The sequence below is a fragment of the Camelus bactrianus genome, chromosome 13, assembly GCF_048773025.1.
Source record: "Camelus bactrianus isolate YW-2024 breed Bactrian camel chromosome 13, ASM4877302v1, whole genome shotgun sequence".
Taxonomy (NCBI): domain Eukaryota; kingdom Metazoa; phylum Chordata; class Mammalia; order Artiodactyla; family Camelidae; genus Camelus; species Camelus bactrianus.
In genome coordinates, this window is record NC_133551.1 from 21,199,071 (window position 1) to 21,214,507 (window position 15,437).

The window sequence follows — 15,437 nt, forward strand, 5'->3', positions numbered from 1 at the left end:
AAAAAAAAGTATGGTACTGATTCATGATGCAACATGGATGTACCCTGAAAACATCATGCTAAGTGAAAGAAGCCCCCTCAAAAAGCCAAATATTGTTTGACCCCATTTATATGAAATGTCCAGAATAGACAAATCCATAGAGACAGAAAGTAGACTAGTGTTTGCCAGGGGCTGGAGGAATGGGAAATGAGCGCTGATGGTTATGGGGTTTCTTTCTGCGGTGATGAAAGTGTTCTGGAATTAGAAAGTGGTTGCACAACTCAGTGATTATACTAAAACCACTCCACTCTACACCTTAAGAGGGTAAACTTTATAGCATTTGAATTATATCTCAATAAAGCTGTAAAGTATATGGTGATTAAAACCTATTTTTTGAATTTCTAAAAGAAGACGTCATAGTCTGCTAAAAGGTGATAGGATCCAATACACCTTGTATATATACCCATCATCCTGAAAATTACTTTTGAACCAAAAACTGTTTCAAAACATCATTCTCACTATAGGTATAAAACAGAAAACAAAACAAGTTTTTAAACGTAAATATATTTAAAAAATTAAAACACCTAAGAATGCAATCTATACATAGGGAAAAAGTAAAATATTTATATGCATAACAAGTAGTAGCAACATCATTCATAAGCAGCAGTTAGTGTTTATTTTCCCCATATTTTGGTTTAACACCATAGTGGTAGTTCATTCTTTTTAGGGAAATTGCATAAGATACATACAGCATATTATGAGTAAGTTACAGAAGACTGTGTAATTGGAAAATTAATTCCAAGTAACAATATTTCCTCTAAAAACACATTTATTATCAAACAAATTATTTTTAACTAGTGGACAATAAAATGTACCTATAATTTATTAAGTCCAAGATATATAGTCAACTTGCATAAAATTACATATGGTATTTTAAAAACAACCTATTTCTAAAATATCAGTAATACAGGCAATTGGGATTTCCACAGGAGATAAATTGCCATTAATTTCCTTTTTATGAAGAATAGGTCTGCCTTAAGAACATTACAGCTATGTTATCAAGAAATGCTACAGTATAATTTTAAAATGAAAATGATGAAACAAATGCATTAGGATATTCTTTTATGGGTACCAGCCCTATAGCAGCATTTCATATGGTGATTTTAATCTAGCTAACCAGATTTCCAAGTGACTTGGGTTTTTATTTTCTAGAAATACCTATCACATGTATAGTTCAGTTAAGAATTTAAATTTCCATTATAAATGAGAAACTATCATACTGATAATGTAAAGATACAAGAAATAAAGTACTTGGAGAGCCTAGCACTTTATTAGAAATGTATCCACTAACTCCAAAAAACAAATTTTACATGTAAACAAAATACTAAAAATTTCTGACTTGGGAGAAATGAAATAAAATATAGTGAATGGTTTTCTCTTCATCTCCAACTGTAAAAATCCCTTTTGCCTACTTATTTGACCCGTCTCTATTCATGCAATTTAATGAACTCTCAAAATAATTTACATGTCTTTATACAGAATTCACATCTACATCAGTAAACGGCCAGTCCTTTTGTATTTTCAGTGCCTTATCAAAATATGGGTAACAAAGTTCCTCATTCTATGAGGCAGGAAGATGTTTCCTAAGTACTTCTTTGGATGACGAGGATATAGTATCTGGGAAGGACACCTCAAATTCAATTAGAAGGTCACCGCGGTGGTCAGGATTTTTTGGAAACGGTAGCCCATATCCAATTATTCTTCTCCTCATTCCAGGTTTCACGATATCATTTATTGTCATAGGTATGGTTCTTCCATCCATTGTTGGCACATTAATTGAGCAGCCACACAATGCCTAAAATGGACCAAATAAAATGACCAAACATCAAAACTTAAAAGTCTAAACAAAACTATTACCAGATGTAAAGGATGATACCATTAAGGTTAAGTTTTTAACCTCCAAAAGGATATCAATAATTATAAGACTTCTTCCCCATTAGAAAGTCCGTTCAGGCAATACGTAATCAGACATTTTACAAAAGGAAAGGAGAAGGGGAAAGGGGCAAGAAAGGAAAAGAGAAGGAAAAAATGTCTCCCACATTGCCCTGGAACGACATGGATTGTTTGAGGCTGCTGTTACAACATTCGAGATGCAGGAATGGAACGGGAGAAGAGAGGAGGGAGAAATCCAGGAGAGCAAAGAATAAGCTGGGAGCAACCACATACTTCTCCAGAGGGAAAATGTTAGGACGAGGAATAAATTTATCGTTTTAGTCAACAAATATTTACTGAGTGCCTGCTATATGCCATACATTCCTGCCAGATGCTGAGCATAGAGGGAGAGACTAGAAACACTGACCCCACCTCAAGGAGTGCACAAAGAATTCAGAAGTAAACTAGTAATTAAAATATAGTATAAAGTTGGCACAGAGGGATGTGCAGAAGTTTTTTGTGAGAGAAAGGGCACCTAACTTACCCCTGTAGTTTCTGGGAGTACAGAATGCTGAGGGAAGCACTGGACAGTAGCAGGTATTGAGGTAGAGTGAGGAATAGCAGTGTTTCACAGAGTATAGCCCAGACAATGACAGAGAGGCATACAGGACAATAACACAGCACACTTAGGGAAATGCACATGGGTACATTTATGGGTAGAAATCAGATTAAAAACAACCTTTTATTCTAAGCTAAAGAGTTTAGACTTTACGATGGATGCTATGTGGAATCATTTAAAAATTTTAAGCAGGGAACTGCCATGGCCATATTTGCAGACTTACGTTAAATTTAAGAAATAGTTCCTAAAGATAGAACAAATGAGAACTCATGTATTAAAGCAGTACCCTTATAAATTATTTTGTTTTTGTTTGTTTTTGAAAATAGGAAAGGAGTTTACTAGGTTATGCTGCCATAGGCAACAATGGCCACACAGACGAGAGGTGTCTGTGTGAGCCAATTATTTTGTCTTTTAATACCATTTTTTTAAATATAATTATTACTGCAAGTTAACAATTCTGGAAAAAATCTTATACATGGAATAAAGTGATGAGATTACAATGCAGATCTCATAAACCATATTTGTGAAAACTGAGTAGAGTTAGCCCAGATTAGGCCTCGTGGTACATAATCCAGTTAGCACTTAAAATTGGCACTTAAATTGTTAGAATTGTTAGTAGAAATAACTAAACTTAGAAAATATAATCTTATCCATAAATGAGGTATAACAGTAGTACTACCTCAGAGGGTCCTTATGAAAATTTTAAAAATAATGTATAGTCAGCACTAAATAAATGTTAGTTATTATTTAGATGAATTCGCTAAGACTGGATACATAATTGTTTTGTTTCAGAACCCTGGGTCCTACTAACTTACCTCTCGTAAACTGATTTTAGCAGTATAAATTATATTTGATCCATCCCTTTTGAATTTTGGGTGATCTTTATCTTTAATGATAAAAACAATGTCTGCTGGAATACTAGTTGGTGTTTCATCTCCTTCCCTTGGAAAAGTAATTTTGGTGCCTTCTTTCCATCCTTTTTTAATCTCAATGGTGAGAATTTTGTCCTCAGACCTATAACTCCTTCCATCAGGGTTTAACCTTTTGCGAGAAATCTTCATTCGCTTGGTACAACCACTATATATTTCTTCAAGTGATACTCTAAGTTCATGAATAACTGGAGGATCTTGTTTGAGGCGGGATGGCCCCACAGAATTCCTGTCTCTTGGATATCCATTCATGCTGAATCCAAAGGCACTAAAAGGATCTCCATCTACTTCCATTTCTTCAGAATCTCTACCACCACCCATCCGCCTTCCAAAGAAAATTTCAAAGGGGTTGGAACCTCCAAAAAATGCTGCAAATGTGGCATGAGGATCACCATGAAAGGTGTACCGGAAGGTACCTCCTTGTCCATCAGAACCTCCTGCTCCTCCTTTTAATCCTAAATGAAGAGATAAGCATGATTAGAATATTGCTTACAACTCTTGAAAGTTAAACTTTCAAAAACTGCATTACTAATAAACTTTGGCCAACTTAAATTGCTATATTATTACTATCGGCCAGAAATGCCATTATAACTCAATACAGAACAGCTACATAATGCCTGATCATTTCATCCTAAGTTAAATTTTTAGCTTTCAAATTCTTCCTCCAAATCCCCATCTTTAATGATAACTTGTTCCTGGATCTTTGTTCCACAGGTAAATAAGAAAATAAATAAAAATTGGGAAACTCTTATCTTATAAGCTACTGGTTTGATAATCTGAAATATATAAAATTAAGTTTTCCAAAGATGTCAGTTGAAAAGTCTTCAGTAATCAATGCAAAATGCATAACCTAAAGCTTTATAAGTACCATTATCATCAATGAGCACAAATCAATAATATAAAATACTATATTCATACTAACTAGCTTTATTTCAGATTATTTTTCACTGTTCATGAGTTTAAATAGAACTCATTTGTGGCAGAAAGGGCAAAAGGTCTAGTAACAGAAACCCCTGAAAAAGAATTTTAGACGCTAAAATTGTTACCCCTATCCTACATAATGAAATTGTTTATCTAGGCATACCACATATAGCATTAGCTTCAACAGCGTGTAGAAAGAAGACTGAAATCAAGAGCTGTAAAACCTCTTGACATGTAAGGCCTTTGAGCTGGTTATTTCCATCTATTGTGGACAACCTGCTTCAGACACCAAGATAGTGACTTTTTGACCCTGTTCTTTAAGGTTCAACAAAGTAATACGTAGCTCACAAGAGATTACATATCTGAAGCAGCATTTTCCCTTACATACCAAAGAAAGATTCTACTAAAACCCACAAAACAACAGGATAGTGATCTTTTAAGGGAGAAATACTGACAAGGATTTATATCATTACGGTATCAGCCAAGTGTCTGAATGAGCCTTATGGGCATTCCTGACCAAGGAAATAAGGAAGAAACAGAATCTAAAAATTATAAAACTGTAAAAAAAATTCAAGAGAATTAAACTAAGAGATTCCAACATGTTAAAGCAGTGAGTAATCTGAGGGGAGGAAATGTATTTTATTCATTTTTGCATTGCTCACGCATATAGGACTGAAAATGAATTTGCTTATTGAATAATGAGAATGAACTAATTCTTTAAGTCTTTGAAGAGAAAACTAAATGTGTCTTGAGGGTCAGGATAGAGAAGAGGCAGAAGCCAAAGTAACATGAAGTATAATCATATATATATGAGAAATTTAATAATAAAAAAGTCTACTGGAATCACTCAGTGTGCTTTCACAGAGAATATGTGTATTTTATTCTATTTGGCTTCTTCCACTAAAAGATATACATGTACTTTGCTTCATCCAACAGTCTCAACTGATGTTTACATTTTTACCTTCATCCATGAATAGAAATCTGGAGAGACCAAGAGAAATCTAACAATCTGAAAATTGTCAAAGTATGTATTGAATGACACATCCTCAGGGATATTCCTTGCAGAAACAGAATGATAAGCACAAGCAGAACAAGGACTTTTAACACACAGCTCATCCAAAACTTCTTTTTATAAATTTTAGTGGTACAGTTACAACTCCAAATGTTAAAAAAAAAAACTAGTAATAGATTTTTTTTAAATGATAGGATATGTATATAACTTAAAGTCATTACCAATGTGATTAAACCAATTTTTAAATTATTTCAATCATTTCATTTTTCATCCACAAATATAATAATTAAACAGAGCTAATAAATAAATTGAGTAAATTAGCCTGCCCAATCTAGCCTTCTAGAAGAAAAAATCTGAATGTTTTGGACCTATAATGGATTCATGAAAAGAAAGAATAACATTTTAATTTATTACATCATGGGTTTGGCTTTTCCCTAAAACCTCCTCTGCCAAAAATGGTTTAACTCAATCAGGATTACAGAGTTCCTGTCTGAAGTGATGTTTATCAAAACTAACAAACAACCTCCAATGGAGCTTTGACACTAAATAGTCAATAACGAAGTTACTATGACTGAGAAAATCCTACCAAAATTCACACCAATAGAATGTGAATTATTATGCAAGTATCACTTGCACTGCCCAGCACTTGAATTGTAACAAGCCTGTCATCAACTACACAGTCAACTCTTTACTATATACATTTTGACTGCTCATGGAAAATTTTAATATTCAGCTGGTTTCCCTCTGCTATACAAATGTTTTCTAGACACCATCATCACTTTGTGTGATCAAGGAATGTACTCCAGAATCAACATTTACCTATGCTGTAGCAAGACTGCTATTATTTTAAAACCAATCAACAATCAATTCGCAATCCAAAAACAATTAGTAGTCTGGGATACTGTCCATAATGATAATTTCCACTAGTTAGTTGACTAAGAGTTTATCAAAAGAAGCAGCTCTGGAGAAGAATTAGGATTTCAAAGAAAAAAAATTATAGGGCTTTAGTAACTTCCTTTAAGGAGATCTAATATGTAAAAATCCAGATTTATAACAATACCTACAGAGTTACTAGCATAATGAAATCCTTTAAACAGTTTTGATTCACTAAAGTTATTAACTAAACCATTAAAAAAGAAAGCATAAAGAAAAAGAAATGTTAGAGAACTTGAATACTGTGAAGATGTGTTAATGAAAATCTTCTTTTTTAGACTTTTTTTAGGGGGTGATTAGGTTTATTTATTTATTTTTTAATGCTGGTACTGGGGACTGAATCCAGGACCCCATGCATGCCAAGCACCGCACTCTACCACTGAGCTATACCCTCCTCCCCTGAAAACCTTTTTTTAAAGTCTTTTGATACAAACTTTTGTTGACTTCCACTAAACAATTCAGAACAAAATCTAAAACTTTAGGGGAGAGACTGGTTCAAAATACGATTTTAAATTTCCATAATTCTATATTTTTTATTTTCAAATGATTCAACTATGGAGAAAATGTCTCTATTTTATTAAAAATAGTTTTATTTATTATAAATTTAACCAAAGGTAAATATACAATTCAGCGGTTTTAGTAAATCTGTAAAATTATGCAACCATCACCACAATCCCATTACAGAACATTTCCATCAATCCAAAGAATTCTCTCATTTCTATTTGTAGTTAATCCCTGCTCCTACCTCTAGCCCTAGTCCACAACTAATCTGCTTTCTTTCTCTATAAGTCTGTCTTTTCCATGCATTTCATATAAATGGAATCACAGAATATGTATTTACATCTGACTTATTTAACATAGTTTTTGAGGCTATTCCATTTTGTAACATGTTTTATTAAATTGGTCCTTTTAGTTGCTAAGTAGTATTCCAATGTGTGTGTATGTGTACATATACATATATACTATACTTTGTTTATCCATTCACTAAATAATTATACTTTTGTATTGTTTCCATTTGGAGCCTTTACAAATAATGCTGCTATGAACATTCATGTACATGTCTTTGTTCTTTGTGTGGAACTATATTTTCATTTCTCTTTTATAGGTTCCTAAGAGTAGAAATGTTGGGTCATATGATAAATTTAAAATATCCCTATTTTTATTCAACTTTTTTTAAAAAACAGCATTGAAAATCATGGATATTAGAGATTTTTAAAACATGAATAAACTGGATCACTGGTTCTCTTAGGTCCTAAATATATAAATTTAGCAATTTCAACTCATACACTTTTCAGTTCATGGTTCCTTATTCCCACTGTCTCAGGCCTTGTAAGAGAATGTAATAGTTGGGGGGAGGGGAAGTTTATCAGGTAAATTAGTAATGGCCCCACAGTCCTAAAATAATTTTGTTACTTCTGGAGAAACACACAGGGCTACAGAACCAGGCCAACAGGCACAAACAGATCAATGGAAGGCAAAGAGAAAAGAATATTTTCCCACATTTTCACAGTATACCTAAAGGAAATTAATGAGATATTCTGAATAAAGAAGAAATAAATATAATGCTTTTCTGTAAAGGAAGAATAATTTCTAAAAAAAACAAATAACTTTGTATTTTAAAGTAACATAACTAGAAAATGATATTTCTAAATATTATATTTCAATGCTTTAAAAAACTTATTCTCAGGTGGGGGAGGGTATAGATCAGTGGTAGAGTGCATGCCTAGCATGCACAAGGTCCTGGGTTCAATCCCTAGTACTTCCATTAAAAATCAATTAAAAAATAAAAATCTAATTACCCCCAGAAATAAAATTAAAAACTTATTCTCCCCTATTACCTCTACTGCTTCTATCAATTATCTGAGTCAATAAGAAAAAAAGGTCCAGAGTACAGAGATGATCCTGCTTTATAGTTTTTAAAAAATTCATTCACTGATGATGCTCAGTAAAAATCAAACTGGAGAAACATCACTCAAGAAAAACAATACTAAGAGGTAATATTAAGCCAAGAAAAATATATCATTTGGTGACTTTAACGTTCAGAAGACATGTATCCTCAGCAAACACTGAATCTATGGCTTGGTCATAGACAAACAAGCTATTAGTGAGATGTATATATTTGCTTTTTCCTGGGAATTTATAGTGTTACTCCATATTTATGGGTTTCTTCACAAAATTACAAAATAACTTCCTCAGAAAGAGTAGTATATGGTTAGTAGTATCTCAGAATCCTGCTTAGTGTTTTCAAATGAACCAAATCATAGCTTTTTTGAGTAGTGTGGCTATAAGGAAGAAGCAGGACTGAACTGCCCGCTATTTGCTTTTTTCAGTATTTACTCTGTAAGAACCTGACACTGCAGGTCCTCGTCATAGCAAAACCAGCAGCAGAAACTGCAATTGGGGGCAACGTAGATCAAAAAGAAAAAAACAAAACAAGAAAAAAAAAAACCCAAAAAACCTCTACACAACCACCCTGCTTAATCTAAATTTAACTTTTTAACTCAAAATGAGCAGTCACTGCTTCACTGTATTTTAAAGGATATATTTCTAAGTAGGAAATTTTAATATTAAATGCAATAAAGGAAGCAAAAAATAAAAAAGTTTCACAACTACAGTGATTTTAAAAAGAACATTTTGGGAGAAAAATAACAAAATAACTTAGTCCTGGTTTAAAAAGTTGAAAATCCCAGAACCTGTAGGAATTAAAAGTGTTTCTGTTGTTGTTAATTAGCAATTTAAAATAGTCTTACTTTATAGCTACATTTATATGCAGATGATAGACAAACTTAATTTAAAATCCAGAATGATAAGTCTTAAATTACCCCCATTTACTATATTCAACTAGTTTCTGATCTCACACTGCAAGAAACGAAAGTATGGCAGGTAGAGGAAAGGGAAGTTATCATGTTTTCCTTTATATTTAGACAGGAAAATTTCCAAAACAATAATGTTACCTAAAAGTAAAACAATAATTGTTCTAACTAGGTGGCCATTTTAGGTCAAAAACTGTATTTCTGAGATCTCATTTTCTTGGCACACAATTACTGTTTACAATTAAGCTAAAAACTTGTTCTGGTATTTTATGACATCAGGAAAATTCTTTCCTCTCCAGGCAGAATGCCAAAAACAACTAGAGCTGAATGCCTGGGCCTTCTGCTTCAGAGAGACGATTCTGTTCTGTTTAATCTAAACTAGCTTTGCCATAAGAAAGGCAAAATACTTCTTTTGTTTTTGTGAATGAAATATAGACTATCCAGAATTTGAACTGCCAAGCTTAAGATTTTAAGTTGTCAAAGAATCTTTTTTAGTTCTGGCAGAAAATTCATTAGAAAACAAAACAGGTTGCATAAGACTTTTGACACAATTTCTTAATGGGTATGGGAATTTAAGGTTTCTTTTCAAATATACAATGTTAATATCATAAACTTAATGGTAGAATATACTACAGAATGTCAAAATCAAAAAAAAAAGGCAAACAAGTACATTTCATTCATAGCTGTGTAACATTCATTCATATGATCAGAGATAAAATCTTGTTTTTATCCACTATTTGCTTTTCTACTTTTGATGTTAGAGAATTTAATAACCAGAGGCTGAGAGAGAAAACGAGAGAGACAGACAGAGCTGGAGAGACAGAAAGAAATACACTGGATACTTACCTTCCTCCCCAAACTGATCATATATTTCTCTCTTTTTAGGATCACTCAATACTTCATAAGCTTCTGCGACCTCTTTAAATTTTTCCTCTGCCTGAGGAGATTTGTTCTTGTCCGGATGAAATCTGAGGGCTTGTTTGCGGTAAGCCTTTTTAATATCTTCATCTGAAGCTCCTTTTTCGATTCCCAAAATGCAATAATAGTCTTTCCCCATTTCGAACGCCTTGAAATGAACTTAGATTTCCCTTTGTGAAAGAAAACAGCGTCCCCAGTCTTAGCAATACAATGATTCTAAGAAAAATAAACAAGCTGGGGGTTTTAAAAGTTAAAGCAAATCAGCAATTCAGCTTCGCTGTCTTAAGGCAGCAAGCAGACAGCGCCTCTGTATTTAATTCCTTCTCCAACAGCTCACTTACAGATAAATATACACTACACGGGAGACGGCCTCCTTCTGGGTCCTCCCATTTTCACTACGTGTCTCTGCACTTTCTAGAACAGCAAATGCTACAGGACGTCACTTCCCCAGCTGCCTCTAGTCAAAGTACTGAGCTAGGTTTTCTCCTCCTCCACAATTAACTATTCATTTTCCTTCTGGCGCTACCATTTTTATTTCCTTTTAAAGAGCCCAAGTGGATTTAGAAATCAGTATTTCCGCATAGAATGCCATAACTACTACTCCATTCTAGGTGAAAAAAGCAACAAAAATAATTATAGCCATTAAGCATCTTAACTTATTAAAATAAGTTAAAGATATTATATAAATAAAGCTACCTTTGAACTTATTTTATGTATTTTAACTTCAAGTTATTCAAATATAAGATATACAATACTAAAATATGGTTTGTTTAAATTAAAACTGTCAAGTAATTTGTGTCATTTTCAAAATTCTTAAGGTCTGTCAATCACACTGTAAAAGGCTATACATCATAAATACCAAAAGCAATATTTTTAAATGAGTAGAGGACTTAAATATTTTAGCTGATGATTTTAACTAGTTTTTTTTTGTTTTTTTGTTTTTTTTTAGTATACAAGAGTTAATAGTTCTGGCAAACCAATATTTGTGAAAGCTTCATATTTGATTTCAGTTACTTCAACTAGAACAGAATGAGATCCTTTCTCCCAATTCCTAGGGTCACTATTTAAAGAATTTTTGTGCTGCAGAAAAGACAGAAGAAAAGTATCAGGTTACCGTCAGTAAAAACCCATGTATTTTTTAAGACTTTGAATCAGCTTAAAATCTGGATAAACTATTTATGGAGCAGTAATATTAGAAATATTTTTTCTTTTAAAAAACACATTTTTCCTAATTAGAAATACAAATACTCACTGAAGATTTTGAAAAACACAGAAACAAAAAAGAATAAAATAAAAACCTTCCTATCATACCAGTTTAGGTAATCCCTGCTAAATGTTAATGTATTTCCTTCTAATCCTTTTCTCCCTATGAATATTTATGGTTATTTCTTGTAGTTTTGTATTTGTTTTTTTATTAACAAAGTTTATATCATATGTCATTTATATACCCTTCTGATGCCTGCTATTTTAATATATATTTTGGGTATTTATAAGAAATATTTTCAATGTATATAACTCATTTTTCATCTCCTATATGTTTTCCTCATCTTTTCAAAAATGGCTCCATTTCTAATATAATATTGGAAAGATGAATAAGAAAATGTCCAAAGAATTGCACAGAGCCTTGTATTTGTCTTAAGTCTGTAAAATGAAAAGAAAGACATTATTTATGAGGAAAACTAAATGCACACATATGTTTAGAGTATAATGAAAAGTTGATGATCATATGTTAACCTTTAAAGATACGGGAACGCCAACTTCTTATATGCTAAGCAGCTTCACATTAATGATTCAGCAATTCTTTCAGAATGTTTATCTTTGTGCATTTTGACAGCTAGGATTTCCCATTTCTCAAAACTCTCTACTTTAAAAACACATTGGGGATGGGGTTAGGGTATAGCTTGGTGGTAGAGCATGTGCTTATTTTAGCATGCACAAGGTCCTGGGTTCAATTCCCCAGTACCTCTATAAATAAACAAACAAACCTAATTTACCTCCTCCCTACCCCCTCAAAATAAAAACACCTTGCTATGGAAACATATAACATCTATCTAGCCTGCTTACAGATTACAGAGGTTTGTCAGCTATTTAGCAAATTTTATAGTCCCACCAAGGAATACTTAATGTTAAAAGACAAATTTTCAAACCCAAAAAACTTAGGGGAAAATGCTAATATCCAAAGTCACCTTAAGATTCCTACTGAAAAAAAAAAAAAAAAAAAAAAAGCATATTGCAAGTCAGAATCCAGTGCAAGGATCAGCATTAAGAGTAGAGTAAAAATATAATAAAAATCCTCTCCTAGAATTAATTTCCAAGACAGTTCCTTTAAGTATCCATTATCAAAGAACACTGGTATTACTGGATTTGGTGGGTAATGCTGGGAACTAAAAGAGCAGATTCTTATCTGATTCGGAAATTTTCAGAGAGCTAGAAATATTATCAGGACTTAACATATTAAATGTTTTAGAACCCAGGGACTAGATCTTTCACATTTCTGAGAAATGTGTTACATATTAACAAATGGAAGGAAATCTTGCTCTTCACACGTAGAGAAGGGTGATAAAAGATTTTCATATTTTTTCAAATATCACAAACACAAAAAAGAATTACAGTAGTAAAGTTGAAATGTAAGAATTTACCTCAGCTTGTAAATTCCAAATTAATAATAATTATAATTTTAGGACTAAATAATAAAACAATTTAGCTAGATTTTAGGAAAATGAGCAGTGTAAATTCTTTCAAACATTTAGAAACAGTTATTAAAAATTATTTTAAAAGAACTGCAAATACCATACCTGGAAATTTGTCCTTAGAAAATAATTCAAGGAAAAAATTATATATACAAATGTACTCATTGCAATTAGATGCAATATAGGGTAATGGATCAATATGATCATTATTAATTAAACTACATAGTACTTGAGAGACATTTTACTCAAATTTATTTTTTTGGACTGAGTTGTCTCCTCTACCACTGAGGAGTTGAAAATCCATTACATAATCACTTTACATTGAATTTTCTTCATACAAGTTTGTTTGAGATGAATGTAGGATTTGGGTTTTTTTTGGGGGGGGTACAGCAAGAGCAATTGTCACCCCTGTAAATATCATAACAAAAGTAGTACAAAGGGAAGAGTAGTGGCAGCCTGTAGGGAAAATGGAAGAGACGTAAATAAAGCACATTTAATAAATGTTTTTAAAAGTAAAAATAATGTCTATTTGAAGCACTGTTTAGAAGTTACATAAATCATCGCTTATTTGGTTTTATAGGTATGTGTATGTATGGCAGAAAGTTTGAAGAGAACAAAAACTAATTTGAGTTAGCAGCACATGCTTTTCTTCTTAAATTTCTTTAAGGCTGCTATATATTCTTTTTTTGAAGTATCATCAACTTACAATGTTGTGTTACTTTCTGGCGTACAGCATATTGATTCATTTATATATATATATATATATATTCCTTTTCATATTCTTTTCCATTATAGGTTATTATAAGGTATTGAATATAGTTCCCTGTGCTATACAGTAGGACCTTGTTGTTTATATATTTATTTTTCTGATTTAATTCTTTTTTTTAATTGAAGTATAGTTGGTTTACAATGCTGTGTTAACTTCTGGTGAACAGCATAGTAATTCAGTTATATATATATTCCTTTTCATATTCTTTTTCATTACAGGCTATTAGAAGATACTGAATATAGTTCCCTGTTCAATATTGTAGGATCTTGTTGTTTATAAGGCTACTATATTTTTAACAAAGATATGAAATTAGTGTTTGTATTTTTTATTTTTACTTCACTACTCAAACATTGATGATATTATTCCATGAAAACACAACCCTCTTCCCTTTATTAAAAGAAAATTACAAAGAGTCGGATTCTTCTCTTTAATGTTTACAGTTTACAAGGTCAATTTCTTATGCTGGGGTAGAAGTGGTTAGTTCATCTCTACCTAAAGGACACGTAACAGTGTATTTTTTTTTAAATGATTTTAATTTTTTCAACCAAATCACAAAACTTAATATATGTTTATTATTTTATTTATCAAAGTTAATAACAAAGTTTCTGTGCTTAGTAATACATTTGAGGGATGTGTGTCACTGTACTTTAGGGAGCCACAGGCCAGAATTAAATAAAACTTCTAATGGTATTACATTTTGTTTTTAATAACTTTAATAAAACTTCATTGTTTGGGATATTATGCTTCAGTAATAAGTATAGAGAAATAATTTTTACAGAAGTATGAGTCCTTTTTGATTTTATAATCAATTTAAATATTAAATATGTTTAGGAGTAAAGAGAGCTAAAGAATGCATTTTAACTACAAAAAAATTACAAGTATATAACTAGTCATTCAATTGATACCATCTTTACTTTCTTCTTTGGCTTTATTCATAGACAATAAAAAAATAAGTTTTATTTTTCCAACTCACAAATCATTTCTTGGTTTATAGTAAATTAGTACAGAGAAAGACAGCATGCCTTCTAAAGTCTCAGAAGAAATTACTATTAAATTTTAGATCATCACTCTACTTGAAGACAAAGGATTCCTAATAGTTTACCAGTGGTCCTCCTGAAAACTTTTTCTGTCACTATTTCTCAACTGGGTACATTTAGACCTGAAATTTCTCATCTAGTATTAATATTAGTAAATTATGACTTTCATTCTCTGATACTTTTTATCCAAGAATAAGCAATCTGAGGTGCCTTATACCTTGTTAACAGTGCTTGAGATATTTGAATAGTGATTATAAAATTTGCTAAGGTAGCATGAGGGAATATTGATAATGTGGTTAGACGCACAGATTTTGGAGCCAGACTGCCTGTATTAGAATCCTGCCAGCTCTGCTTACTAGTTGTGTGGCCTTGGACTTAACCTGTCTGTGCCTCAGTTTCCTCATTTGTCAGATGGGACTAATATTAATACCAATCTCGTAGGGCTGTTGTGAGGATTAAAATCATGAGATAAATCTGTGATGTACTACAATTAGGATGACAATAATCTCATCATATGAACGAAATTTTTTTCTAGACAAAAGATTACTATACCATACATATAACAAAATGTTCTTATTGACAAGCATATACATATACAACACACAAAAAGCTGTCCAGTTAAGAAGAAATGGCTTTTTCTAAATATTCCAGTTAATATTTGCTACTTACTGATCTTGACTCTCTGTTAAAATTTTAAATTATTGAAACTTCATAAAGGTAATTAATTATTCATTATATCTCAAATGCATCCCTTTGTATTTCAAAATCAAAATGCATTCATTATATTTCAAATGCCTTGTATTTCAAATACAGTAATTAAAACAATGTGGCATTGGTGAAAGAACAATGAATCAGAAAAGGCACATAGATCAGTGGAACAGAATA

General features: G+C 32.0%; 1 protein-coding gene across 1 annotated transcript; it reads right to left on the reverse strand.

Moving 5' to 3' along the window:
• Positions 1–523: 523 nt before the first annotated feature.
• DNAJB4 (DnaJ heat shock protein family (Hsp40) member B4) lies at positions 524–10,664 on the reverse strand. The gene is made up of 3 exons (XM_010963359.3): positions 9,985–10,664; positions 3,346–3,914; positions 524–1,834 (listed from the first exon to the last, which is right to left on the reverse strand). Exons 1-3 carry the CDS (start codon positions 10,193–10,195, stop codon positions 1,601–1,603), a joined length of 1,014 nt encoding a protein of 337 aa, XP_010961661.1. The 5' UTR covers positions 10,196–10,664; the 3' UTR covers positions 524–1,600.
• Between the last annotated feature and the right edge of the window lie 4,773 nt (positions 10,665–15,437).